General features: G+C 42.9%; 1 protein-coding gene across 1 annotated transcript in view; it reads left to right on the forward strand.

The window, feature by feature from the left end:
• Window positions 1-514: 514 nt before the first annotated feature.
• Window positions 515-26,844, forward strand: part of NGFR (nerve growth factor receptor) — a 77,600-nt gene continuing 51,270 nt past the window's right edge. Inside the window, exon 1 of the mRNA XM_018552732.1 lies at window positions 515-592. Within this exon, the coding sequence (XP_018408234.1) occupies window positions 542-592 (51 nt within the window). The 5' untranslated portion in view covers window positions 515-541. The remainder of the gene's footprint in view (window positions 593-26,844) is intronic.

Consider the following 26,844-nt stretch of genomic DNA (forward strand, 5'->3'; position numbering starts at 1 on the left):
TATTATATGAATTATAAGTCAAGATTTATTGATAAATACATTTAAATATTTATAAATGTATATAAAATATTTGTCTGGCTGGTCAAAATTGAAAAAAGTAAAATCATGTCACTTTTTCCTTGACATGAACCCTCTGCCCCGAATCAGCGCCTACAACCCCGACCTCTTCCATAAAGAAAAGAACAAGAAGCTTCACAAACACAATAGAAAAAAAACACAATAAACATTCTGCACTTCTTTTTTTTTTTCTTTATTTCTTTTCTGTGGTAATTAGCAGTTAAGTGTTTTTGGGGCTCCCATCCAAGCATTATTCCCTCAATCCAATCGTGACAATCAGTCTTTTGGTTTGCTGGAAGCGTTCCCTGGGAGGGAGGAGGGAAGAGGAGGCTGTGTGCAGCCAGTGGGAGGACAGCTAAAGGGGATGGTTCTCTTTAAACAGAAGGGGATGGCTTGTCAGGGCTTTAGGGGCAGGTGTAGCTGAATCGTGGAGCTGCATTCTGCATCTGACTGTCACTACACTACCCACACCATCACCAGCTCTATGGGACCAGGAGGAATGGAGACAACCCTGCTACTTCTCCTATGCAGCATAGTAAGTGTGTTTGTTGTATCTGATCCCATCCTACACATGTATAATCCTAATGCAAATCTGCATGATGGATTTTTTTTGACTGCTCCGATCTCACCAGCGTGATTGAACGTAAGGACATATTATTTGGAATGTTGGCGGGTCACTTGATTTTTATGGCAATCATTGTTTTGCCTTTGGGTACATTTGACATTTGGCATATTTGAGGTTCTTTTCCCAACTCATCCTCCCCAGCACATGCTGCGTATGGATCTTAATGCATGCTGGGTTATTATGCATATTTATGATGTTGATGATGCACAGTGGTTCTTCCATTGTGTGTCCTATACTAGTCCTGATCTGCAGTCTATAAGGGTTTGGCTTGTGGATAATGCAGTAGTGATAATTACCTTTAGTGCGTACACTGAACACAACATACTCAGATTTCAGCTGCACAATGCCCTTCAGTGCACAGGCTAGTCCCAAAGCCTTCGCCCCCCTTCTTCTCTACATGAAGAGATCCATTAATGCAATATATCAGCTGGCTAACCGGTGTATGGAAACTATCATTCCCTTCTGCTCCTCCTCTCTGCTTGTCTCTGGCTTCTCTCTCTTAGTTTCCTATTTGCATGCAGTGTTTTATCACAACATTGCGTTTGCAGCTTACATAACAGTCAAGTATAATTTCTACTGTCCCGTACGGAAAGTTCTGAGATTGACCTTAAAGTCAGGAATCCCAGAAGCCAACTTTATTTGTTTGGGTAGAGGCTGCTAAGTTGTGGACAGTGAGACTTCAGAATTGAGTTCCCGGTTCTGCCCACTTACCATGGACTAAGAGAGTCTTGCTATTCCAGTTGGGCTCTTCACTTTGATTCCTTGTTCCTTGTGTGAGGAACCAGGGGGTGGTTCAGATCAGGAACAAGTGTTTAGGGGAGAACCTTTCAAAAGAGAATCTGGGAGTAGTTCTTGACTTTATTTTGAAGGTGTGTTCTTGGGAGTTGTTATCTTTATCCTACTTGCCATTGGCTTTACTAAGAGAGTCTTGGGCTTCCAGTTGAATTCTTCCCTTTGATACCTTGTTCCTCGTGTGAGGAACCAGTGGGTGGTTCTGATCAGGAACAAGTGTTTAGGGGATAAACTATCAAAAGAGAATATGTTAGTAGTTATCGACTCCTTTTTGAAGGTGTGTTCTTCGGGTTTGTTATCTTTATCCTACTTGCCATTGACTTTACTAAGAGGGCATTACTCTTCCAGTTGGATTCTTCATTTTGATACCTTGCTCCTTGTGTGGGGAACCAGGGAGTTGTTCAGATCAGGTACAAGCGTTTAGGGGAGAACCTGTCAAAATAGAATATGGGAGTAGTTGTTGACTTTTTTTTGAAGGTGTGTTCTTCGGGTTTGTTATCATTATCCTACTTGCCATTGACTTTACTAAGAGGGCATTACTCTTCCAGTTGGATTCTTCACTTTGATGTCTTGTGATTAGAGTCCCTGAGATATGAAAGGAACCAGGGGTTAGTTCAGATCAGCATTATCCATGCATAACCAAGTTAACAATTTTGAATGGTACAAGCCCTTAAAGAGGACAAAATATGGGAGTAGTCCTTTGCAGACTTGCATTTGAAGGTTTGTTCTCCAGGGTTGTTATCTTTATCCTACTTGCCATAGAACTTACTAAGAGGGTCTCACTCTTCCAGTTAAACCTTACTCTTTGATATCTTGTGATTAAGTCCCTGAGAGATGAAAGGACCCAAGATGTGGTTCTAATAAGGTACAAGCCATTAAGCAGAACCTGTCAGAAGAGAATATAGATGTAGTTGTTGACTTTTTTTTGAATGTGTGTTCTCCAGGGTTGTTATCTTTTGCCCTACTTGCCATTGACTTTACGAGGAGGGTTTCACTCTTTCAGTTGGATTCTTCACTTTGATATTTTGTGATTAGACTCCCTGAGAGGTGAAATGAGTCAAGGAAGGTTCAGATAAGTGTTATCAATGAATGACCAAGTTATCATTTTTGAAAGGAACAAGCCTTTAAGGAGAACCTGTCAAGACAGAATATAGAAATAGTCGTTGCTGACTTGTTTTTGAAAGTGTGTTCTCCGGGGGTTGTTATCTTTATCCTAATCGCCATGGGTTTACCAAGAGGGCCTCACTCTTCAAATTAGACCTTTTACATTGATATCTTGTGATTAAGATCCCTAAGAGGTAAAATGAACCAGTGGGTGGTTCAGATCAGTGTTATCCATTCATGACTTAGTTATCATTTTTGAATGTTACAAGCCTTTAAAGAGAACCTGTCAGAGGAGAATATGTGAGTAGTTGTTGACTTGTTTTGAAGGTGTGTTATCTTTATCCTTATTGTCATTGACTTTACTAAGAGGGTCTCACTCTACCAGTTGAATCTTTTCTTGGATATCTTGTGTTTAGATTCCCTGAGAGGTGAAATGAGACAGGCGAAGGTTTAGATCATGCATGGCCAAGTTATCATGTTTGAATGGTAAAAGCCTTTAAGGGACACCTGTCAGGACAAAATATAGGAGTAGTTGTTGCTGACTTGTATTTGAAGGTTTGTTATCCATATCCTTCCAGCACTACTTGGAGAAGACATTGACCTTGAACAAGCATCTTTATATTATTTGCGGGGGAACCTCACCTGCATAGTTTTGTTTTAAGTCAGCAGAGCGCCAAGTAGCTAAGCAAGGATAAGTTTGACAGCTTTGGAGAATATATACTTTCCAAAACACATAAGCAGAAACACATCAGTTTCTAGGTTTACCTTCTAACGAGCCGTGTAAAAAAAGCTCATACACATTGCAATTCTATTGTAGGATACTGGAATTCCTAACGTTATAGGAAACATGCCTCAGTGCGTGATTCTGCTCATATGGGAATGTAATCCCATTGCAAGAATGCAGAAAACTTCAAGATTGCTCTCATATCTTCTGATCAAGCTGCTGGGTATATGTCACTCTTACTCCCGGGGTGGACAAATGAATCTGTCCAATCCAGGAGCCAGCAGGAGGTTTTTTTAGGAGTCAGCTCCATTGACAACATATAGAGAAAACCTTAAACATTGAGAGCCAGCTTTAATTTTTAAGAAGCATTGGGGACTTGGCTTCTGGGACTTGTCCAGCACTTGTCATTGCATACCCTGCAATAGGATTGAACAGTGTATGGTATCATTGACCGTTTTGTGAAATCCAATCACATTGCTAAAGATAATTCTAGGTACCATGTGTGAGCTAATTGTAAATGAATGTGTTGTGCATATATCTTCTTTATTGGGGTTAATGGACAAGAAAGCTAATTCACATCCATGCATTATCTTTGCATACATTTTTTTTGCTTTCAAACAAATCCTCTTAATTTGTATCTATTTATAAATAACTTTAGAAACAATTTCCCATTTATGGTTTATTACGTTGAAAACTTCCACCCTGACTCCATCATTCAACCTTCACTCCATAATTCACCAGCTGTGAGTGACTTTTTATTATTGTGTGTACTTGTGAAGTTTCAGCTTGGGCTCAGAGAGAGCGTATCTCGTGCAGCGCAAGGATTTGAAAGAATGGAATCTTGAATGAACACGATTTGGGAGGGGATATTGTGAAACAAGGCTCGTATTAGGGATCTGATGTAGCTGGGAGAGATGAAAGGGGATTGCTGTGTGTTTATGAATTAGGAAGAAGCATTATGAATGGATCAGTCAGTGCTAGTGGGTGGAAATGGGAGGACGGTTAGGTGGGCTCGTGTTTTTGGAAGCTGTGCTGGGAGGCAGCGCTTGTTTTCTGAGCCTCTCTGCGTTGATCGGTGAAAGATTAGCATCTACATGTTGTGTTGAGGAGTTAACGGTGACTAATTATTTGGCTTTTGACATCAATACAAACCGAGCGTTGGTAACAATGAGGCGTAAGGCCCCTTTTTTTAGTCCGCTTTTGACCTGTGACTACACGGATCAAAGACGAACTGCAATACATCCCTATGGGCTGCTGGATGTAAGCGGACAAACTAATTATGTAGATCGAGAATTCTGACTTCATTGTGACTTTACTTAAAGGATGACTCCAGGGAAATTAAAATTTGTGGTTACGCCCGCACTGCAAAGGTTAGCTGCTCCTAGGGAACAGGGAAAAAGCTGTTTTAGTTACCTGATCCCCACTCTTGCCAGCTCTCTCCGGGCTGCTGGACCGGTCCCCACAACCTCTTCTTCCCTGAGCTCTGGAGGTATAAGGGCCACTGATGTCATCAAATCCAATAGAGGTTCCCTAGCCCAGCATTGTACAGGAGGACACGGAAGGACAGTCCACCAGCTGAAGAAGAGGTGAGTGCCAACTTTCAGGGGAGCGGGGATCAGGTAAGTAAAACAGCCTTTTACTGTCCTCTAGATCAGTGGTTCTCAACCTGTATAACCTCAGGACACAAATTTGTCCTTGGTCATTAATTCGCAACCCAAGTCGCACCACATTGGAAGGCACAGCATTGCAGTACCGCATGTTCCGGTGCAAGCGATCAAACTGTGGGTGTGAGGTGTGTTTGGGGTGCCGTTCAAATGAATTGTAACGCACTTCCCGCACCAGAAAACAGTAGGTGTGAGTGCGTTGTAGTTTGCAATTAAAACACTGGCAGACACACACAACCACAGACACAACCTCACACACTCACAGACATTTTCAAACACACATACACACTCCAGAAAAATGTTTAGGGATTCAGTGTGGGCTGCTGTGCTGTAATGGATTTGCATCCATACGTGCATTGCTTGTACAGCTCTCTTGCTCTCCCTTTAGAGGTGCCACTCTGGTCACGCAAAAAAGCTTTAAGCATTGCACGCATGGATGGAGCTCCCTTGGGGCCATACCTCCAGCCCACCCCACCTCAAGCTCACACTCAGCACCGGGCAGCATATTTTGAATGGCTGCTCGGCATGAGAATTGACAGTGCTGCGCTATTAGGCAGGCTGAGGAGCCTCTCACCTAGTGCAGTAGAAAGCACGCAGCGAACCACTGAACATGGGGTCGCGACCCACTGTTGGGTCACGACCCACCAGTTGAGAACCACGGCACTAGACATAAAAGGAGCAGTTAATCCTTGCAGCACATAGGCAGCTCCTTGCAAGGTAAAACTTTGAGTTTCCCTGGAGTTGGACTTTAAATCAGAACTTTTTTTAATACTAGGTGTGGTTCCATGTTTGATTAATATTAGGTATGGTGTGTTTAGCCATCTCCCTCTTCCCTTGTTCCTTCACAGAACACTGCGTAATGCATGGCATTCTGGGAATAGACACCGGGATTGGGAAGGTGGCTAAATGGCAGCATTGCTTCCTTGTATGAGAGCCGCAGCCACTGCCGGAAGTTGATATACATCGATAGTTGTAGTATCTGGTGTCAACACGAGAAGTGGTTTTAAAGGACACTTCAAGTAGAAGGTCCTGGAGCAAAAGACAGAAAAGAATAGGCGAAAGGACACATGACAGGGCAGACAGGGCATCACGATAGAAAGGGTTAGGAAAAGGGGGGTGTACAAGGGGTGGTCTCTTACCTTGGTTTGGCCAATTAGGTGGGTCAGGAGGAGTCTCCTTGGTGGTTTGAGAAGGGGCGGAGGGTCAGCCAGCTGTTCAGGGGTTGCCACACGGTGAGATCAGTTCCCACCCTCCCTCCCTTGTCTCATTGGTTGTTGGGGTCACGTTATGTGTGGCGCTGGGTGGTGTCGTCTGTTGCGGCGATTTTTGTCGGGCTGGTCATGACTCCATTTGGGTGCGTCCGAGGAGCTTATGTCTTACCCTGTCAAGCGTCTTCACTTCAAATTCAAGCAACACTTAACTTTAAGTAGTAGTGATTAGGCACTGAGATACACCCCAGGAGAGGTAACTGTTGCATGCATACCTGATATTGAGAATAATAAAAACATCTAATAAAACACCTAAAGAAATGTGCCTGAAATTTTGCTTTAAGGCTATGTACAGCATAGTGACAATGTCACTGCTACATTTATACTCAGGTTACAGTCCATGTACCCATTGCACTCCTGACCGCTCATCCATCAGAATAACATGGGTGCATCGGTAGTCCACGGATGTCCACGTTCTCAATGATACAAAAGAATATGAACACCAGCACTCTAGCATAGCATAGATTTATGCCCTTTGTGGCCTTTGAGGATTATATTTAAAGGAGAACTATGGGGTTAAGTCTTTACCCCATAGTTCCCCTTAGGGTAACGGGAGGACACAAACTAGCGTCCTCCTGTCACCCTAGGCTCAGTATACAGCGAGCTGTATACTGAGACGCCGCAGCTGAAGCGGATCCCGACAATTGTGCCGGGATCCGCCCAGCTGCATGACTGACAGCTGGCTCTGACGGGGCGGGGAATCCAGCCCCTCCCCTGTCACGGCAGAGAGCCGTGACAGGATCGAGAGGTGAGCGAACGCCGGTATATGTCCGCTCCCCTCCCGATCTACTGAGCCGACCTGTGACAGTCTCATTGTCACAGGTCGGCTAGGACTATGAGGTGAGTGAAAATCATTCACCTCATAGTTCTCCTATAAATAAAGTTTTTGTGCCCAGAGTTCAGCTTTTAGATCCCCCAAAGATAATAATGACAGCTGCCTTATCCAGACATTTTTTTTTACATGTCTTCATCAGGTTATAAGAATTTGTGCACTCTTCATTATTTATATTGTGTTTTTAGCTTTTTTTTGTAACAGCTTTTCATGTCTACGGGTGCCCTGCAGACACGGTTGGCTGCCAGCTGTCAGGGTTAGACAACTAACATTCAATTACTATTGTTTCCAACCTGAAAAGACATCACTGGGGGGTCTCTACAGCCACCTCACCCGCCCCTTCCCAAAGCTTAAACAGGAGCACTAAGACAATCCATGTTTTCCTGTTGATGCGACAGATGAGCGATGCCAATCAGTGCCTTGGCTGGATCATGCCTACATGTCCTATAGCCCTCCATTGCCTATGGGCAACTATAATGTGCCAGATAATTGTGTCATGTATGCATAGCAGGAAAAAACAGTATAGGAATAGCAATGCAGTCTAATAAGGAGCCTTTATATGGAGCATGTGAGTCACATTATATAGAAAGAATTAGCAATAACCTTCACTAATATGTGTATTAGGTTACACTGGGACTATGGTAACTGAATATATGAAGATAAAGCTTTGATCATAGGGATGCCATATGTACAGCAGATTTCCTGTCAGTAACCTAAGGCCAACCGCAGGAGGAGACGAGAGATGAGAGCTCTTTGCCTCATTACTCAAACAAGACAAAATCTCTGTTCCGCAGTGGAATTTGTAATTTTATCATAGAAGCTGTGATTGTCCCCTCTACTCTGATCAATGTGGGCTGATCTAAATATGGTGGCAGAGGTTTTCAAACATTTTTTTAAAAAGAATGCATTGGGGCTGGCCTAAACAGGTATTTCCTTGTGTCTGCATTGCTTTACTTTCCTGTGCCAGTCAAAGTGAAGGTGAAGTACAGCTTAGTACAGCTGAAAAGCAACTCAAAAGCAGCTTAGTATAGCTGGGAAGCAGCTTAGGACAACTGAGAGCAGCTTAGTACAGCTGAGAAGCAACTCAGAAGCAGCTTAATACAGCTGAGAAGCATCTTAGTACAGCTGAAAAGCAACTCAAAAGCAGCTTAGTATAGCTGGGAAGCAGCTTAGGACAGCTGAGAGCAGCTTAGTACAGCTGAGACGCAACTCAGAAGCTGCTTGATACAGCTGAGAAGCAGCTTAGGACAGCTGAGAAGCAGCTTGGTACAGCTGAGAAGCAATTTAAAAGCTGCTTGATACAGCTGAAAAGCCGCTTCATATAGCTGAGAAGCAACTCAGAAGCATCTTGATACACCTGAGAACCAGCTCAGTACAGCTGTAAAGCAATGCAGAAGCAGCTTAGTACAGCTGAGCAGAGAAGCAACTCAGAAGCAGCTTGATACAGCTGAGAAGCAGCTTAGTACAGTTGAGAAGCAATTTAAAAGCTGCTTGATACAGCTGAAAAGCAGCTTTGTATAGCTGAGAAGCAACTCAGAAGCAGCCAGATACAGCTGAGAACCAGCTTAGTACAGCTGTGAAGCAATGCAAAAGTAGCTTAGTACAGCTGAGCTGAGAAGCAACTCAGAAGCAGCTTAGCACAGGATAAAAAGCAGCTTATTACAGTTGAAAAGAAACTCAGAAGCAGCTTAGCACAGGATAAAAACAACTTATTACAGCTGAACAGCAACTCAGAAGCAGCCTAGTGCAGATGAGAAGCAATTCAGAAGCAGCTTGATACAGCTGAAAAGCAACTCAAGCAAATTAAAAGCAAGTCAAAGCAACAGAATAGCATTCTGCATTTGAGCCACTTCTAAATCAAACTCTCATGTACATGGGCTAATAAAGGGACTTGTACTGAAAGAAGCCATTGCAGACCTCCTCCTACAAATATCAGTTTCCTGGCTGTCTGTGGCTTTAAAACATTCTGAGCCATTAACTTGGAAAAACATGCAAATTACAAACTCATTGTGAAGTCTGAACACCGTATGTGCATATTTGTTCTGGGCCAGTACTTCCCCCGCTGTTGGAGCCGCATGGCAGCCAGCAAACCAGCATTTTTATAAGGAGAGATCAGCATTGGCAGCCTCTTTATTGCCTCAGTATGGCTTGTCCTGTAAAACATCCTTTCTGTTGGTACATGACGCTTACTAATCTGTCTACAAAGGTGACACCTGCAACCTGAATCAGCGCATGTATACTTGTATGAATATTTTACATGTACGAGCATGTGCACATGCATGGATGTATGTTGCAGTACGTGTATGCTTCAGGTCTTCTGAGGTTATTCTTTCACTGTACAAAAATGAAAAACATGATTAAACTGGATTATGATAGAGGAAAAGCTGTCCCTGCTGGACCAAAACTGCACCATGATGTAGTTTTATAACCGGGAGGAAGGCACAAAGCAAATGTAATGCTAATGTTGACACATAATAAAGACACTGCTTTCTGTTTCCTCCATGCTGAGATGTGATGGATGTAACAACACGCTGTTCTAATATTGTTATACTGTATTGTTTGCTGCGGATGGAGCGAATTGGGATGTGTAACTGTGACACACGCAGGCTCATAGGATGATTGATGTAAGCTGATGATGAATCATTAAAGAGAACCAGTCATCGATGTGGTATTTGTTATAATCTGAATCCCCACTCTTGAGTTGTTATACCTCTTAGAGTTTAGTTGATTTTGTTTTCCTTTTTTACAATTTTTTACTTGTATCCTCTCCCTGTCGGAGCAGAAGTGTCAGGCTGAGTGCCAAGCTCTAAACTAGGCCACCCAAAGATATATGATGGTAGGTGGAGTTGTCTACTCATTTTAACACCTCTTGGGGCATCAGATTCAGGATATACTGGTGAGTTTCCAACTCTACCACACACAATCCCAGTGAGATACCTACGCCAATCACTGAGCTGACTTGCCACCATCTATCTGGGGTTGACACATCAGTTATGGGTTTATTGAATCTTTAAGCCTGGAGAAGTTGGTGCTTTGTTTGCACAATTGAGCGCTAGATTAACACGTCAAGTACTACAACCGCTGTGAATCTAGCTTCTAGCTTGGGACTGAGTCCTGCCTGAGAATACAGTGCTTTAATCTTGACAGGTATTTCACTAATGTATCAGTGAAGTGACATGTGCTAGACTTGCGGAATGTACGGAGGTTATTTAAGGAATCTAAAACAACAATTATTGTGTTTATAGGTCACTTGACTTCAGTAGTTCCAATTATCAGTAAAAACAGAGGGGGGTTTGACAAGAGACTTTCAAAAACAGGTGTAAGATAATACTTACATATAGGTAAACTAATGACGTGCTTGCAGAAAAAGTTCAGCTTCCAATCAGAAGTGACATCTAGTTGCCGAAGGGGTATTGAACTATGCATATCATGGTTGCTCTTTTGGACAACCTTGTTGGCCATTAACAACCTTCAACCTGACGCTGAGTACAAAACTCGGCCAAGAATTTGGTTGTTTACAGACACACCTTGAGGGTTTCTGAAGTTGCACGTAAATGTCTTTGCCAACCAGTTTTAAAAAGTCTGTTGGCAAAGACAATTGTGCGCACTTCAGAAATCTTCTCTGAAAGACCAGATAGATCCCACCCTCCATAGGAAAGACCCCCTTCAGCCCAAAACACTGACATTGAGGGCAGGTAAAAGGGGCTTGTCTCCTCAAATCCGTTTATGTTCATGATGTCATGCAAGGAAAACCACATCTCATGTTTTCCAGCATGCAATAGATGTTATTATTCCAAGTGGCATGTACACACCACCAGACTTTTCACCACTGATAAATTTTTCTCCAACAAAGTTGAAGAGACCACGTCAGGCCTCTAAACAAATTAAGATGCCAGTTCTCATCTCTCTGGTATCCAGTTTCTCCTACCTTCCCACTGTTCCAACTCTGCAGCCTCTGTCAGTCTCTTCAGCCTTCAATACTTCCAGGAGCCTTTGTTCCCCACTTTGTTGGCCCCTAATGACTCAAAATCTGACCCTTAGTACAACACTTTCCCAAGGATTGGGTTGTTTCCAGATACACCCTGAGGGTTTCTCAAGTTGTACGCAAATGTCTTTGCCAACAAGTTGGAAAATCTCTGTTTGCAAAGACAATTGTTTGCAACTTTAGGAAATCTTCTCTCAATGATCAGACTGATCCCACCCTACATAGGGAAGGCCCCATTCAGCCCTGCACACCTACAGTGAGGGCAAGTAAACCCTGGGACTCGGCTCGTCCCATCCCTCTATGTTCAAGATGTTATACAAAAAAAGCCACACCAGCATGCACTAAACTTTATTAATCCAAGTGGCATGTACACCTCACCAGACTCACCAATGATGCATTTTGCTCCAACAAAGAGCTTAAAGAGACCCTGTCAGGTGTCTAAATGAATTAAGTACCCTGCAAAAAATTGATAGTATACTCATCTTTCTGGTTACCTGTGTCTTCCACCTTCCCTCCGTTACAGTGCTGCAGCCTCCATCAATCTTTTCAGCATTTGACACTTCCAGAAGTGCTGTGGTGCCATCCCCTGGCCACTACATCACTACAGGAAACAGCAGCGACATAGATATTGGAGCAAGGTGCCACAGAACATGTGAGTTGGGTAGGAGAACAAACACATTCATCGATTCCATAAGTGCTATAAATGGACAGGATGCAGCACTGGAATGGAGGTAAAGTAGGAGACATGGGCCACCAGAGAAGTGACTATACTGCATCTGCCACTGCAGAGAACTGGAGTTTTAATTTGTTTGGAGACCTAACAGGGTCTCTTTAACCCAGGGCTAGACAAATCACAGGGACCAGGTAGCCAATGCTCCTTAAAAATAACACTCGGCATCTAACTTTTGAGGTTTCTCTAGTTGTTATCAGTGAAGCTGGCTCCTAAAAATCCTGGATTGGACAGACTGGCTGCTATATTCCATATTAATTTGTCCCCCCCTGCTTTAATCAAGGGGGAAGGAAGTAGCAATCCAAACTGCACTGGTACAATGGTGGGTCAATCTGGAATGGGTGATGTCTCCTCGGCCATTGTTCTTGTTGAGATATCTACTCGCTAGATTGCAGGTGTTACAATTGATGTTTCAGTTATTTATACAATACTACAATACTTGCATTTTTTAAAAGATACTCATCTCCAGCAAATGCAGAAACACGCACGTCTGCTTTTTTTGGCTTCCCCAGAACATCTGAGCTTTCACTTTTCTAGTTAAAACATTAAATATGGTAGAACAACATTCCTAAAGGCTGTTAACTACTCCACCCTCAACCACACAAATCTATAGACCTGTCATATTGAACACACAATAAAGACAGGGTTACAATTAAGACAGATACAACAAATATAACATAGTAACAAACATTTCATGTGTTCTAAATAAACATGCCCAGGTCAAAAAGCCATCCCTCCCAAACACAGACACATAGTAGAGGTCTAAACTACCTCACTTCATTTTTTTTCGAGATTGGGGCTCCACCATCAGCTTCTAAAATTCAGTGGCGTCAGTTGCACTGTCAAGTTTATCTCATCCCTTCCTAAGAAGGAATGAGCAAATGGAAGTTCTCGTTTTCCTAAAATTTCTGTAAATTTTTTTAGCTTATGCTGATGTTGCCATTGCATTGGAGTCAATGGGGAAGGTCAGATTAGCGTGGGGTTTTGGTGGTTTTTAAGAGTACGATTTAAATTATGCTAAAGATGTTCTTGTGCAAAAAAAAGCCTCTTTGCTAGCCTCATTATATAATGTTTTTGGGGGTTTTCTTTCACAAAAAGAACACTAAAATGTACCTACCCTAAATATAACTTTCACAAAGAACACTCATCTGAAGATTAGCGATGAGCTGGAGCTTGGTGCCAACTCAGTTCCCCCAAACCCACTCAAAACTGTGACTGCCAATCTTTTCCGGTCTAATCAGTTGCTCCTTTGTGACGGAGCTACGGGGTAGAGTATGTGTCTGCTGCAACTGCAATTGGGAGGGGGGTGTCGGTCACAGTTTTGTGTAGGCTTGGGCAAACTGGGTTGGCACCTAGCCCAGCCTCATCTCTAGTCTTTAGATGCTCTTCGGCTGTCTGCAACTAACTCAGGTTTAGCAATGAATGGAGTGATTTCAGCAAAATCTGTTTTGCTGTAAAATTACAGATTTGGCCACTGGGATAATTAGGCCAAAACACAAAACCAATATGTACAGCTGAAGTATATCTAAATCCAATTTTTGGGGGGTTTTAAACAGGACAGGGAATGGTTTATTACCCATCAGTTGTTTTTTTCCCCTTCCCTCCCTGTCCCAGAAACACAAGAGGTATTAAGAGGAAATCTCCCCAAATTGACAGGAAATTGCCTCTTTGTTGTCACTAGAACAACTAATGGAGGTTAGACATTTAGCTTGTGCATATACCATTGCTGTAGCTTCTTCCACTGCATGCTTAGATCTTGTGATTATTCACAGGTAATTATCACTTTAGCTGTTTGGTTGGTCATATGCTGTTTTATCCTCAGTAGTACTCAGATCTGTGATTAATCTGCTAATGTATGGGTTAAAAATAAGCAGCTCTTATGAATGGCCGCAGCTTGTTATCTTTATGCTCCTAAGGGCTTTCAAGAACCCTGCTCACAGTGCCAATATGGAGGCTTTAGATTAGAGACGGGAATTGAGTTCGGCAATACGCCTTTATCAGCCTGTTTGTATGCAAAAACGGTAGAAATTCACCAATGAATGAAAAGAAGAATCAGCAAAATCATTCACTTCTGCTCTTTCGGATACGTCAGATTGAGTTGCTTATCAGCCTGGTTCAGCTGGCAAATGATAACACTATGGCCAGTCTTTAAACTCAACATTTATTCTCACTTCCTGTCCTGCTGACAGCGTTTTATCAGACAGCGCTGCCCCCTTTCCAGCCAGAGCATCCCTGGTTGCTAAGAGCTCTTAGCAACCTGTGACGCTTTGGCTGGCATCGCGGGCAGCTCACATGATGTCACTAGTTGCCAGAAGCTGAGCAGGATGCTCTAGCTGGTGTCCCACCGAGCTTCTGCCACCTAGTGACATTGGTGAGTTCGGCGAGATGCCAGAGAGAGGTAACCACCGGCACTCCCCAAGGTAACCACCAGGACCCTTCTTCGCAAACCAAACCTAACACCCCACCCCCTCCTCGGCCCGTAACACCCCTGTCTATTACTGCTAGCACTTTGTACATATCTATACACGCATACTGTGTATACATATAATACACTACATACCTATACATACATAAATACATATACAATACATACCTATACACGCATTCAGGTGACCAGATCCCAATAGGCACACCCGCAGGGAAGAGATAATCTCTAAGCAGGTCCGGAGCTGAATCTCAGTGATTCATCCCAGTTTAGTTAAAGCAAAGGCAAGTCATCACATACTTTAAGGATCTTCAAGGACGGTGTTCATTTGCATGCCCGTTCGTGTGTTTAATTGTGCGATCGTATGTGTTTTTGCATGTTTACACTGGCTTGTTTGTGTGTGTCCTGTTCTGTAGTCTTGTATTCAGCCCTGATTAGGAATTTATCTTCACTGAGCCTCTCTTACGTGCACATGTGTTACTGTGGATTATCCTTTCTCGTCCTTTTTCGCTTGGAGGTACCCTTGCAGTTATTTTCAGGTTTCAGAGAACCCCTGGTAAAAATAATTGTATTTATTGCTCACAGTTAGTGTGATCAGTAAGTTGTGCACAAAATAAGAAACAAAACAAAAACTAAGTGTGGCATATCTAGAGTATTTGTCACCTAAGGCAGATCATTTTAACCCCTATGCTTCGGTGGTCAGTTAAAAAGTGCCCCTTTAAATTGGTAGTCAGTAGGAAGAATGTACAGAAAACTTTGCTCCCATAACTGTGTAGGTGACATCAGGCAGAACATAAGAATCCTCTGCCATCTTAAGGAACCCTTAACAACTTTGTGCACTGGTGGTCAGTGAAAATGTGTCCCTCTATATTGGTGGTCAGTGAAAATCTGCCGATTTATATTGGTGGACAGGGCTTCCTTACATTGATGGTCAGTAGGACAAACAACCCTTGTACAGGAAACATTGATCCCATAACTGTGCAGGCAGCAGAAGGCAGAATATGAGAATCTACTACAGCTCAAGGAACCCTTAACAACCTCTTACATTGGTGATGAGTGAAAGCATGCCCCTTTATATTGGTGGTCAGTGGGAGTTGAAAGGGCTCCATTACATTGGTGGTCAGTAGGAGGAATGACGCTTGAACAGGAAACATTAGTCCTGTAATTGTGCAGGCAGCATTAAGTAGAAGATGAAAATCCACTACAGCTCAAGGAACTTTAAACAACCTCATATATTGGTAATTAGTGAGAAAGTGTCCCTTTATAATGGTGGTCAGTGGAAGTGGAAAGGGCTCCATTACATTGGTGGTCAGTAGGATGAATGACCCTTTACAGAAAACATTGGTCCCGTAACTGTGCAGCCAGCATCAGGCAGAGAAGAATCCAGTACAGCTAAAGAAACCCTTAAAAACCTCATACATTGGTAATTAGTGAAAAAGTGCCCCTTTATAATGGTGGTCAGTAGGATTGGAAAGGGCTCCATTACATTGGTGATCAGTAGGAAGAATGACCCTCGTACAGGAAGCATTGGTCCCGTAACTGTGACAGGAGATGAGAATGATGCTTAAATGTAACCTACAAGCAGCTAAGGGAAACACAATAAATGTAGTCAATAGAAGCCAAGATCTGGATGTTGAGCTTCTTGGGTTGCGGGAGGAAGACATCCGATGGTAATTCATTGCAGGTACCCCTAAGGCATGTGCCCACCTCCCCCATTTCCATATCTTTAGAATCAACACAACTTTAACTCTGTAAGGATTGTCGCATGAGATTGGGGTCATTGGTAGTGATACCAATAAGCGTGGTTGACCTGGAGTAAATGGTGTTGTAGACAGCAAGGGAAAACTTACAGCTATAGTTGCAGGTACTGATAAAATACCGGTCGCACCTATAAGCTCCTGGTATAGACAGACGCGGTGTACTGCAACAGGAAGACATGCACATAGCTACCAACTGTCCTCATTTGGAGGCATTGTCCCTCTTTTGGAACCCCTTTGTCCCTCTTTCCTCCGCAGTTGTCCCTCCCTTTGACCTGATGTATAGACATCTTTGAAAAAGTGTTATATAAAACACTAAACCTTTCATCCAATGTCAAAATTATGATGTTTGTTACTTTGAATGGCCAGTGGAAGGAAAAAGTAGTGGTGGAAAAAAATAGCTAACCAATATTTTTTGTGTATGAATTCTTGGTGGGGGTGTGTCAGGGATGTTCTTTGTATCTCATACTTTGTGCTAAAAGGTCTCTCTTTTTAATCTCAGAATATTGAGAGGTGTGTATGTGTATATTTGGTGTAACCATGATCACCGTGAAAGAGGACTATATTCTATGTTCATTATAGACACCATAGACAGGAGATGAGAATTACCCATTGTAGCACGTCGTGATCTTAGTGATTCATTGGATCACTAGAAAGATCCACGTGCTTCTTTTCCAGTTATACGGAACAGCTTTTTTTGCTTATTCTTTTTTACTGTCTTTCTGTCTGTTTGTATACAACAATTAGACAGCAGAATTCTGGAGCCAGTCAATCTGGTCCGATTGCCAGCAGGCTAGCAGCCAAGGAAGATGCATCCATTGAAGTCAATACAAATGGCTGTCAACACTAATGACTTTAGGAGCTTTACTTACCTAGCTGCTGAAATTCACCTAAATCTCCCAAACAGGCTCAGAGCTAACATTTGTTTTCATGTGTGAAGACTATTTTCGCTGTTTATAGCAAATAATGTGAAACAGCCATTTCATTTACTAACCCGCTTTAAAAAAAAAAAAAACACCTAGATTCCTAGAATGCCAGGCAATCAGCTAAATACAAAGATGAAACACATCTAAGGGAGCTGCCTTACATTCCATCAGCTCCCATAGCCTGGTTGTGTGAGATACAGTAGTGTCCTCTCTCCACTTCCCAGTCTTATAAATGGAAAGGGACAAAGCAGTAGTAGACTGATAAGGTCATCCCTCTGCTTATTCCTCTTATCAGCATGTCTCTTGTCAACACATTTGCATGCAGCACACCTGATAAACTCCCAGTCCTACCCTCCCTCTACCAATCATGAATGCTGCTGTATAGGAGCCAATAACAGGAAAATTCAGTTAGTAGCACTAGTTGTAATTCCAAAAATATGCCTAATGATATATTTTTGGATACAAGTCATGAGCAAACTGGCCTGGGTTTGGTTTACTTGGACATTCACCAAACCAAGCCAGAAACCGTCCAAGCGAACCGAACCCAGGGCTGCCTGTGCCCTAGCAACCAATGAGGCCATTTGGGTTGCACAGCATTATTGGTTGCTAGGACACTAGTGGCTGGTCTACACAGCATCATTGGTTGCTTGGACGCTAGTGGCTGGTCTATACAGCATCATTGGTTGCTATGACCCTAGTGGCTGGCCTGCATAGCATCATTGATTGCTAGGATGCTAGTGGCTAGTCTGCACAGCATCATTGGTTGCTGTAACCCTAGTGGGTGGTCTGCACAGCATCATTGGTTGCTATGAACCTAGTGGCTGGTGTGCATAGCATCATTGGTTGCTAGGATGCTAAAGGCTGGTCTGCACAGCATCATTGGCTGCTGTGAACCTAGTGGCTGGTCTGCACAGCATTAATGCTTGCTAGGATGCTAGTGGCTGGTCTGCACAGGCTCATTGTTTGCTATGACCCTAGTGGCTGGTCTGCACAGCATCATTGGTTGCTATGAACCTAATGGCTGGTCTGTACAGCATTATTGGTTGCTATGAACCTAGTGGCTAGTCTGCATAGCATAGCATAATTGGTTGTTAGGACGCGAGTGGCTGGTCTACACAGCATCATTATTTGCTAGGACTCTAGTGGCTGGTCTGCAGAGCATCATTGGCTGCTAGGATGATAGCAGCTGGTCTACACAGCATCATTGGTTGCTAGGACTCTAGTGGCTGGTTTGTAGAGCATCATTGGTTGCTAGAATGATAGTGGCTGGTCTGCACAGGATCATTGGTTGCTAGGACACAGGTGGCTGCAGCATAACAACCAATGACATTATGGGGTCATCGGCATCTTTGGTTGTTGTGGTGTACCTACCTTTGTCCAATTAACCAATGATGCTGGGCGACTCAGCCATAAGTCAACTAATGACGCAATGTGAGTTGCACAGCATCATTGGTTGCTAGGACGATAGTGTCATTTGTTGTTACGACACAGATGGGTGCACCATAACAACCAATGATGCTGTGGGGCCGAAATACTTGCATCCTTGGCCCAGCTCCTATACTCATTATGCAAGTGTGAGCGTAAATCAGCATTTCAATGACATGATGACGTGAGATTGTAAGTCAGCATGTGAGGGGAAAGCTCTAGTAGTGGGTGTGAAGAGGACAGGTACATGAGCCGCTCCGGGCGTCTGTGTGTTTACCAAAAACCTGCTGTGATTGGTAGTAAACTTGCACCTGCAGGTTATCAACGTCACTATGATCTGTCAGTCAGGAAAGAGCCAAAAGCAGCTGTTCAAAGCTCTGAAAGAATGCAAACAATCCAAGGGAGGGACGGTGCAATGCTCTGCAGAGGGGCACAGGGCAAGAGCTTCTGTGGGGCGTACCTGTGCGTGGAGAGGTGCTGCACAGGTGTAATTCATAACTACACAAGCGATAAATAGCGCTTAATCACAAAATGCTTGCAGCTTCACATCTTTCCGATTCTTGTCGCTGACCTATACCTGAGTGCTGTGCTGCGAATTTCCAGCCCCCCCACCCATCCTTAATTAAAAAAACTGACACCATCAATGCAATCGTAATGGAGTTGTAAAGTCCTAGCATATCCTATCCTGTTATATAATTCCCAGTGTGCTTTGCACCTCTTTATTGCTGCTTGATGTGATGCAATCTGAATTTCTCAAAACTACGTATCCCATCATGCATTGCTTCCAGCGTCCATTGTTCAGACGTTGAGCTGTAGTTCAGAAGGCAGGCTCTGTGAGAGTGGTGACACCAGGAAGTGAGTGAAATTGCGTCAGTGCATTGAGGAAGTCCATCCTATGGGCATCTTTAATAAGTACGTTTACAAACTTCTAGATAGATATTGTTATTAGGAGTGGGATAGAACTTATGGAAATGCAATTGAGAAATACATATTTTTCTTTTTCACCATAAATACCCTTTTAATCCCTGATGAAGTGGGATCTGTTGGCTCAGAAACATATTGGCTATCAATTATTCACTGTGTTAATTTTCAACAATAAAGCATTGTGGGCTTTCAGATTGATTTTCTGGCTCTACGTAGCCTTCCCAGGGGGCAACTGTGAGGCCAGGGCTGCGTCACCAGTACCTATTAAAGGTGGGGTTTGAAAAAAAATGTAAGTTAAAGAAAAAAAATTTAATTGTGCAAATCACTAATGATGATTGATGTTTCCAGATGTCCAGGTAGAGCAGCATGCACCATGGACTTTTGTGTTGGAAAAGGTCTGCTTTAATGTACAGTGTGTGTAATACAGGGCTGGAGAAATTGACAGTTGGCTCCCAACTTTTGAGGCTTTCTCTAGTTGTTGTCACTGGAGCTGCCTTCTAAAAAAAATCCTGCTGGCTCCTAGATTGGACAGGCTGGCTCCATATTAATTTTTCCATCCCTGGTGTTATTGGCTGGAGGTGGAGTAAAGAATAATAATGATAATAATAATTCATATAGATAAACTCTACACAAAGCTGAAGGACCATGTCTGGACATCAAGGACCATTTCTGGTCACCGAAAATCCCAGGCCAGCTCCACAGCTGTCCAAGCCTCTTCCTAATCAGCCTGCCATTGTATGGTATTATTGCACGACAAGAGCCTTCCCTAATTGCCTGTGCTCACATGATCACACTGCAATCATTTTAAAGCCTTTATAAGATTTTAGAACGTCCAAACAATCAGACTTATTTGAGCCAGAAGAGTGTTCTTTCCTGCGACTGTTTATTTTTTTATAACTCTACTACCTTATAAAAGTTTTTAAAAAAGCAAGGCCTGGCTAAAAATAGTTTTCTTATAATACGATCTTAACTTTTAATGAGATTTTCTTTTCTGTTTATTTTATATTTCTCATCTAGCCATAAATTAACATATCTGCTGGGATCCCTTAATGGGCTCCAAGTGAATATTTCGACAGATCAGCATCTACGACAGGTTTAAGATGCGGCTGAGCTCGTGCTGGCCCATTATAACCTTTTAGAATAATTCATTTTGCTGCTCTAAGTAATCACGGATGGTGATCACATAATATGAAGTAGCTTCCAGATTGAAATATTGTCTTATTCTCATTATTATTAGCATGGCAGATAGCCAAGGAAACAGCATTTTCAGCGTCAGCAAAGGTTTCCTTTATCGTACACGGAAACCATAATGGTAGCCATTCAGAGGAACATTCATATGAAAAATCTGATCAGAGCATCAGATATCGCCAACAGAGACTTGACGAATGTCATTCAAAATTTAATTTGACTTTAACATTTGATTTCTGGAATAAATGGAATTTTGTGAATTAAAACCACATCATTATTACAATTTAATTCTTCCCAGAAAAAAATTCCATCCCGCTCTTTCCATGTTTTTTGTCTCTACAGTCTAAATCAATCGCCGATTAGACGCCATTTACTATTAGAAAATCGAACTAACATTCCAAAAAATCTTTTTTCTAATGAAATTCTACTGATGTATGGCCAGTTTAACCAAATTACATTTTGTTTGCTGCAACACTCGTTTTAATTAATGTTATTTTAATGTTTTTTACTTAATCTTTTTATTTTTATTTTAAATGTTATTTTATTTTAATTAAAATAAATATATATATATATACACAGATTATATTTAAATCAAATTTTTTTATTGATTTTCGACATAACACATATACGGAGGCAGTGGTAGTACGTGGCTACAGCATACGTCACAGAAATCGAGGTGTTACATATCAGCATTGAGATGATAAAAGTTTAATTTCCTAACTCAGTGAGAGGGGTCACTAATGGGGCGGTCTCGCTGATCTAATAGACCGAGTCCATGGTTAGGTTCACAGGAATACAGGGGGACCAAATGAAGTTACAGGGTTATAAGAAGGGAGCTGCGCTACAGTGAGTCGCCGCAACGCAGAAACACAACTTGCGTTATGGGGAAACATAAGAACTACTACAAACTTAAAAGACCTCGCCCCATGAGGGCGATTAGGTAGAAATGAGGGGAGAAGAAAAAGAAAAGGCAGGAGGGGATAGAAAGAGGGAGAAGAAGAAGGCTTACCAGGTTCAGTGTGGTCCCAGGCACTGGTGGATGATGTTCATTGCCAAGACAAAGAGTTAAAGTGGTAGTAGGCTGCAGTCAAATGATTGCGACTGGAGATATTGGAGCCATGGGTCTGTTCTACACATTTATATTTAATATAAAAGGAATTGATATACTTAAATATATATACATATATGTATATATACATATATATATTAGATATTCATAGAGGGGAATTAGTACTGATCTGCTCTTAGCAGCCACTTCCTGTCTACATGCACTTCAGAGATGGCTGCATGACATTTCTCACAGCGGTTTTCCTGATGTTGACAACAGAGGACCATGGCTGCATGATGTACTGTACAATGCCATGGCCGCTTGTTGTCTCCATTGGGGAAGCATGTGACAGGGTGACAATTCAGAGCCAGAGTGTTGTCACTCTATAACAGGAAGTGTCTGCAGAAGGACCTACATGGCAGGATCACTAGATATTATTTGAATGGAAGCTGCAGATTTTTAAAACATTGAAAATTATGTTCGAAACATTTTAAAGGCAAAGTCCACCCTTTGCAAACAATTAATCCACACACCCAAAAAAAAAGTGCATTTATTAAAAATGTTCAAGTTTGCCTGCAGAGCATTGCAACTGGGATTAGTGCATCCCAGGTGCAGTGAACAGGCTTCTGCAGACTCTTCTCCCATCCCCAGGTCCATATAGAGGTATTAAACTCTGCTATGGGGCTGGAGCAGGGGTGGACCCTCCAGCTGTTCTTTAACTACAAATCCCAAAATATCTCTGGGAGCAGTGGCGTCACAAAGGCGGTGAGGGGGATGAGGCCCGCACTCCCAGGGGTGACACCAAAATGACTGACAGTCCTTTTGATGTCACCCCCTCTAAAAAGTCAGGCACTTGGTCATGGACCGAGAGCCCGACAGTGTCAGGAGAGAGGAGGGGACCCGACGGCATACCTCATCCCGCCGGGTGAACGTCCCCTCCTCTCTCTGCCGGCGTCCATCACCAAGATGGCAGGCGTCAGGTAGATAGCCGCACGCACTCAGGGGCAAAAAAAAAAATGACCAGTAAAACATTCTTAATTCAGGACTATCCCTCGAAGCCAATGACACTTTAAGCATTAATCTGTTGGTCCCAAATATCACTGAACTAAACAATTTATCAAAGAGGCTCAGGGGATAGCTCAAATTTTAACTCAAATTCTGTGCAGACTGAGCTAAGCAATGAGCCAATCACATGCATAGGGAATTCTCTTCATAGAGTACTCTGGCCATCGTTATATATTTAAATATCTGTATTTAGCTAGTTACCTGGAGTTCAGATTTTGTGAACGCTAAATCACAAAAACAATTATGTCGCAAGTGGAGTTTTTCTTTAACCTCATTTAACTTAATCCAGTTTGTAATTGAATTTGTTTAGCGGCCTATTGAATAATCTTTCATGACCCAATCATGCCCCCCACCTTCCTGGGGGTAGAGGGATATTCATGGCTCCCGGGTATGGCTGTAGAGGGCACATAGTTCTCCCTCATCTGAGAATTTTATACCGCTTGTTCACGGATTGACAGGCCTGTGATCTTTGGCGGTGTATGAACTTTGATGTGGATCATGTGTCGGGGAGGGGAACGCACTATGAGGGACATGTGCTTCTCATATATAACATTAAGTCCAGGCCTGAAATTGGAACCTTATCGCCAAACAAAAGTCGAGAACACAATGTGGTTTCTGCTATAGAGATTTTGTGAGATTGCAAGATGTTGAAGGACTACAAGTCGCAGCATACATTGACAACTAACAAAATTCTGTCAGGCTACATGACGCTGTATGCGGAGTACATTAAATTGATTACAGCATCATAAACCATTGCCATGTTTATTTATTTATTCATTGTTTTATAAAATTGTGGTCCAACTTTTATTTCCATCCAGAGGTGTAACTAGGAACCTCAGGGCCCCGGCGCAAGAAGCCATGAAGGCCTCCTCCCGGCGTGCTGCGGAGCACTGGCCTGCTGGGAGCTGTAGTTCCAGGAGGCAATGTCGGGGGCCTCGGCGGTTACTGGGCTGGGCCCTCTTCTTCCTTTCCAGGCCCCTGGGGGTATAACAATGAAGGCAGCCTGGGACTTATAGTTCAACTACAACCAACATGCCTTCATTGTCCCTATACACCCCTCCACATCAAACAGGCAACTACAAGTCCCATCATGCCCTCATTGTCCTTGTACACCCCCACATATATATGACCCAGGGTACAACAAGTTCCAGCATGCAAGCCCCCTGCAGTAGTTCACTGGGTGATATGTGAGAGGTGTATAGGGACAGTGAGTGAGCCTTCTATCATACATGGAACTACAAGTCCCAGCTGAACTGCTGACTTGTAGTTTTCTAGTAATACAATGTCATTATAGAACGTGGAATAGAATAGAATATGGTCAGTTCCAAATTCAGCCATGTTCTGTTCCATGTTCTTTAATGGAAAGCACTTACCTCACATGTCACTGTCCTCTCAGCTGAAGGAAACTAAAGCAGGCTGCCTCTGCCTTTGCCGCTCCATCGGGCCCCCCCCCCCCCCGCTTGTTACTCCACTGCCGCGGTCCGGGCCCGTTCTTCCTTCCTGGGCCCCCCCAAGTGGCGGAACGCCAGGGCCCGGTCGCGCCGGCGACCGCTGCGACCCTGGTAGTTCCGCCACTGTTTCCATCTCATTGAAGCAGATCTTCTCCAGCCTTTTTCATCCACATCCTGTCTACATGTATTCACTCCAGTGTCTGCTGCACATCATTGCCCTAAATCGGCTTCTGATAGTGACAACGGTAGACCATGCCAGCTCAAGTGTGCCATCAGGGGAGCATAGGTCAACATATGACTAAGGAATTAAAGATGACCTGTCTTCCAGACTGCATGGCCACCACATCAATACCAATGAAACACCGGTAGATAGACCGGTTGACCACCTTCAAGAACCTTGCAACCCCATAAGCTTCTATGACTCCTGTAAGGGCAGGACCCAATTGCCATGAAATTCTTTAAAAGTGGAGGGTGGGTTGGACAATTCCCAACGTCATCCATCCTTTGATTAAGGACTACTTCACTCTTCCTCCATCCTTAAAGCCCCTCCTGATACCTTTCAGCTCCACCATTCAGATAAGCACCACCTATCTATATATTCCAAATATAGATATTCTTCCAAAACAGGATAACCCCTCAGTTTGCCAAAGTCCTTCAAATCTGGTCATGTAGACCCTGTATCTATTCTTCTGGCCCTTTTGTTCCCGGGCCTATATGAAAAGTTTTTGGGAAACAGTTGTCACCACATAACACTAAATGCCATAACAAGAACCTTCATGGCAGGTAAACCAGAAATTATTTAGGGCCCCACTAACACATGTCTTTTGTGTATTGCCATATGTTGGGCTATGGCAGCTCAGGTAGGATGCACCTCAACGTACAAAATAATGCATCCGCACTATTTCTGGGAACGCGGTGGGGGGAATTTATCAAAACTGCAGCAATTGCCCATGGCAACCAGTCAGCTTCTCTCTTCAGTTTGCTCAGTTAAGCTTTGAAAATTAAAGATAGAAGCTGATTGGTTGACATGGGTAACTGCTCCAGATTCTATCTGCTCCAGTTTTGATGAATTTCCCTCAATGTACCATAATGTACAGAAAATTCACTTCCTATAGTGCAGGTGCCTTTGGTTTTACTGTGTATATCTGGGTTGAGGTGCCAATAAGAATGAATGGCAATGCACGGCAACACACATCAATGTCCATGGTTGTCCGCATGTCTCCTGGTCGGCTGCGGTTGGGGTGAATGATTGAGTGAACAGGTTAGAGGCTTCTGTCCCTCCACCATTAAGCCAGCTTCAGCCTCTTCCTCTCCCTTTACTGTTCACATAAACTAGCAAGGACGGGAGTGCTTTTGTAGATCAATCAATTTATTTTTGTTAAGACGTTTAAGCTGTTACCATCACACAGTAATTTGTAGAATGCTGGTGTATCCTAACCTTGGTTTAGTTCACACATTTCTGAAATGTGGAAATGTTTTAGGACATATTTGAATGGCAGTTCACTTAAAAGCATCTGACTGGTCAGTATATAGATGTGATTCTGTGGCCCCATTGTGTCAGTCATCAGTTTTGTAATATCAACACTGGGAAAGTGACAGGCCAATTAGTCAGAAGTCTATTTACTAAACATCTGTAATTACTTGACAAATAATCTGAGCTGATGATCTGCATTCCTGCCCACCCATGTTATAATGACTTTTTTTTTCTGTGGCATCAATGAGTTCCTAAATTATTATTGAAGAGGAACTTTACCCACCAATTTAATGTCTTCCAAATTAATTACTTTAAAGAAATGCCAACTTTCTTATATCAGTTCTCAACTGAATTTTAAAGCCCTCAAATGGCTGGTGTCATAGCTGACCACACCATGGCAACAGCATTCCAAGAAGAGGCTAAGATGGCACCTTCCTTGGCTGCAAGGGATAGGAGGTTGTAGTTCTGATTTAATATCTTATCTCCTTTGTAAGACATATGTAAAGGGAAGCTGTTATCCAGTTATAATTTACACAATGTTAGAACAGTCCAACCAGAACCGATATTACTGGAGATTAAACCACTTGATAGTTCCTTATGAGCATCTGGCTGTGCACCCCTGCGGTGACCATAGGAGACTCCAACTGTATGTGTTGTACTTTGTTTTTATTTATATTACGAAGAATAGAACAGGAGAAGCTGGAGAACACGAAGTTGGGGGCAAACACTCAATACTACCAGGTGGACAGGAACAGAGTTAGGAATTACAACAGGAAGATCTGGCTGTTGAAGTATACAAGAAATATAAGAAGCCGGGAGATGACTAAGCATAGAGCTCTCCACCTAGGACCCTAAGTATTACTTTTGTGTGGGGTGGCCCTTTATTAGCTTCCTAACAATTTTGGAGTTCAGGAATACAGATAATCTTACTCTTCCCATTTCAATATATCGTCAGTGACGTGGCAGACAAAGTGACAAGTAGATTAATGACTCTACCAAATTATAGAGTGAGTTTGGCTTTTCAGGTTAGGCAATATGGCATTTCAATAAGTTCAGAACTGTATTGTTTTTAAACATCAAAGCTCACGCTCACTAGTAGACGATGGACCATGTGGAAGCTGACCTGTTTGGAAATTTGTCTTTCCCTTACAGGGAAGCAACCAGCTTTGGACACTGAGCTGAAGAAGTCTCATTTAAAGGATCAGTCCATCCAAAAGCGATATTTTGGTCGGACTGGTGGAACGATTTAACCCCCTGATCTCTCTTTGATGTAGTTTCAAACACTATTCTTGGCCAAGTGAAGGCATTAAATGTTCTAATCTACCTTAGTGCCCCCCCCCCCCCCCCCCCACTCTCTGTTCGATTTTTCTGTGAGAACTC

Source organism: Nanorana parkeri, unplaced genomic scaffold (genome assembly GCF_000935625.1).
Source record: "Nanorana parkeri isolate BGI_ZX_2015 unplaced genomic scaffold, ASM93562v1 scaffold96, whole genome shotgun sequence".
Lineage (NCBI taxonomy): Eukaryota > Metazoa > Chordata > Amphibia > Anura > Dicroglossidae > Nanorana > Nanorana parkeri.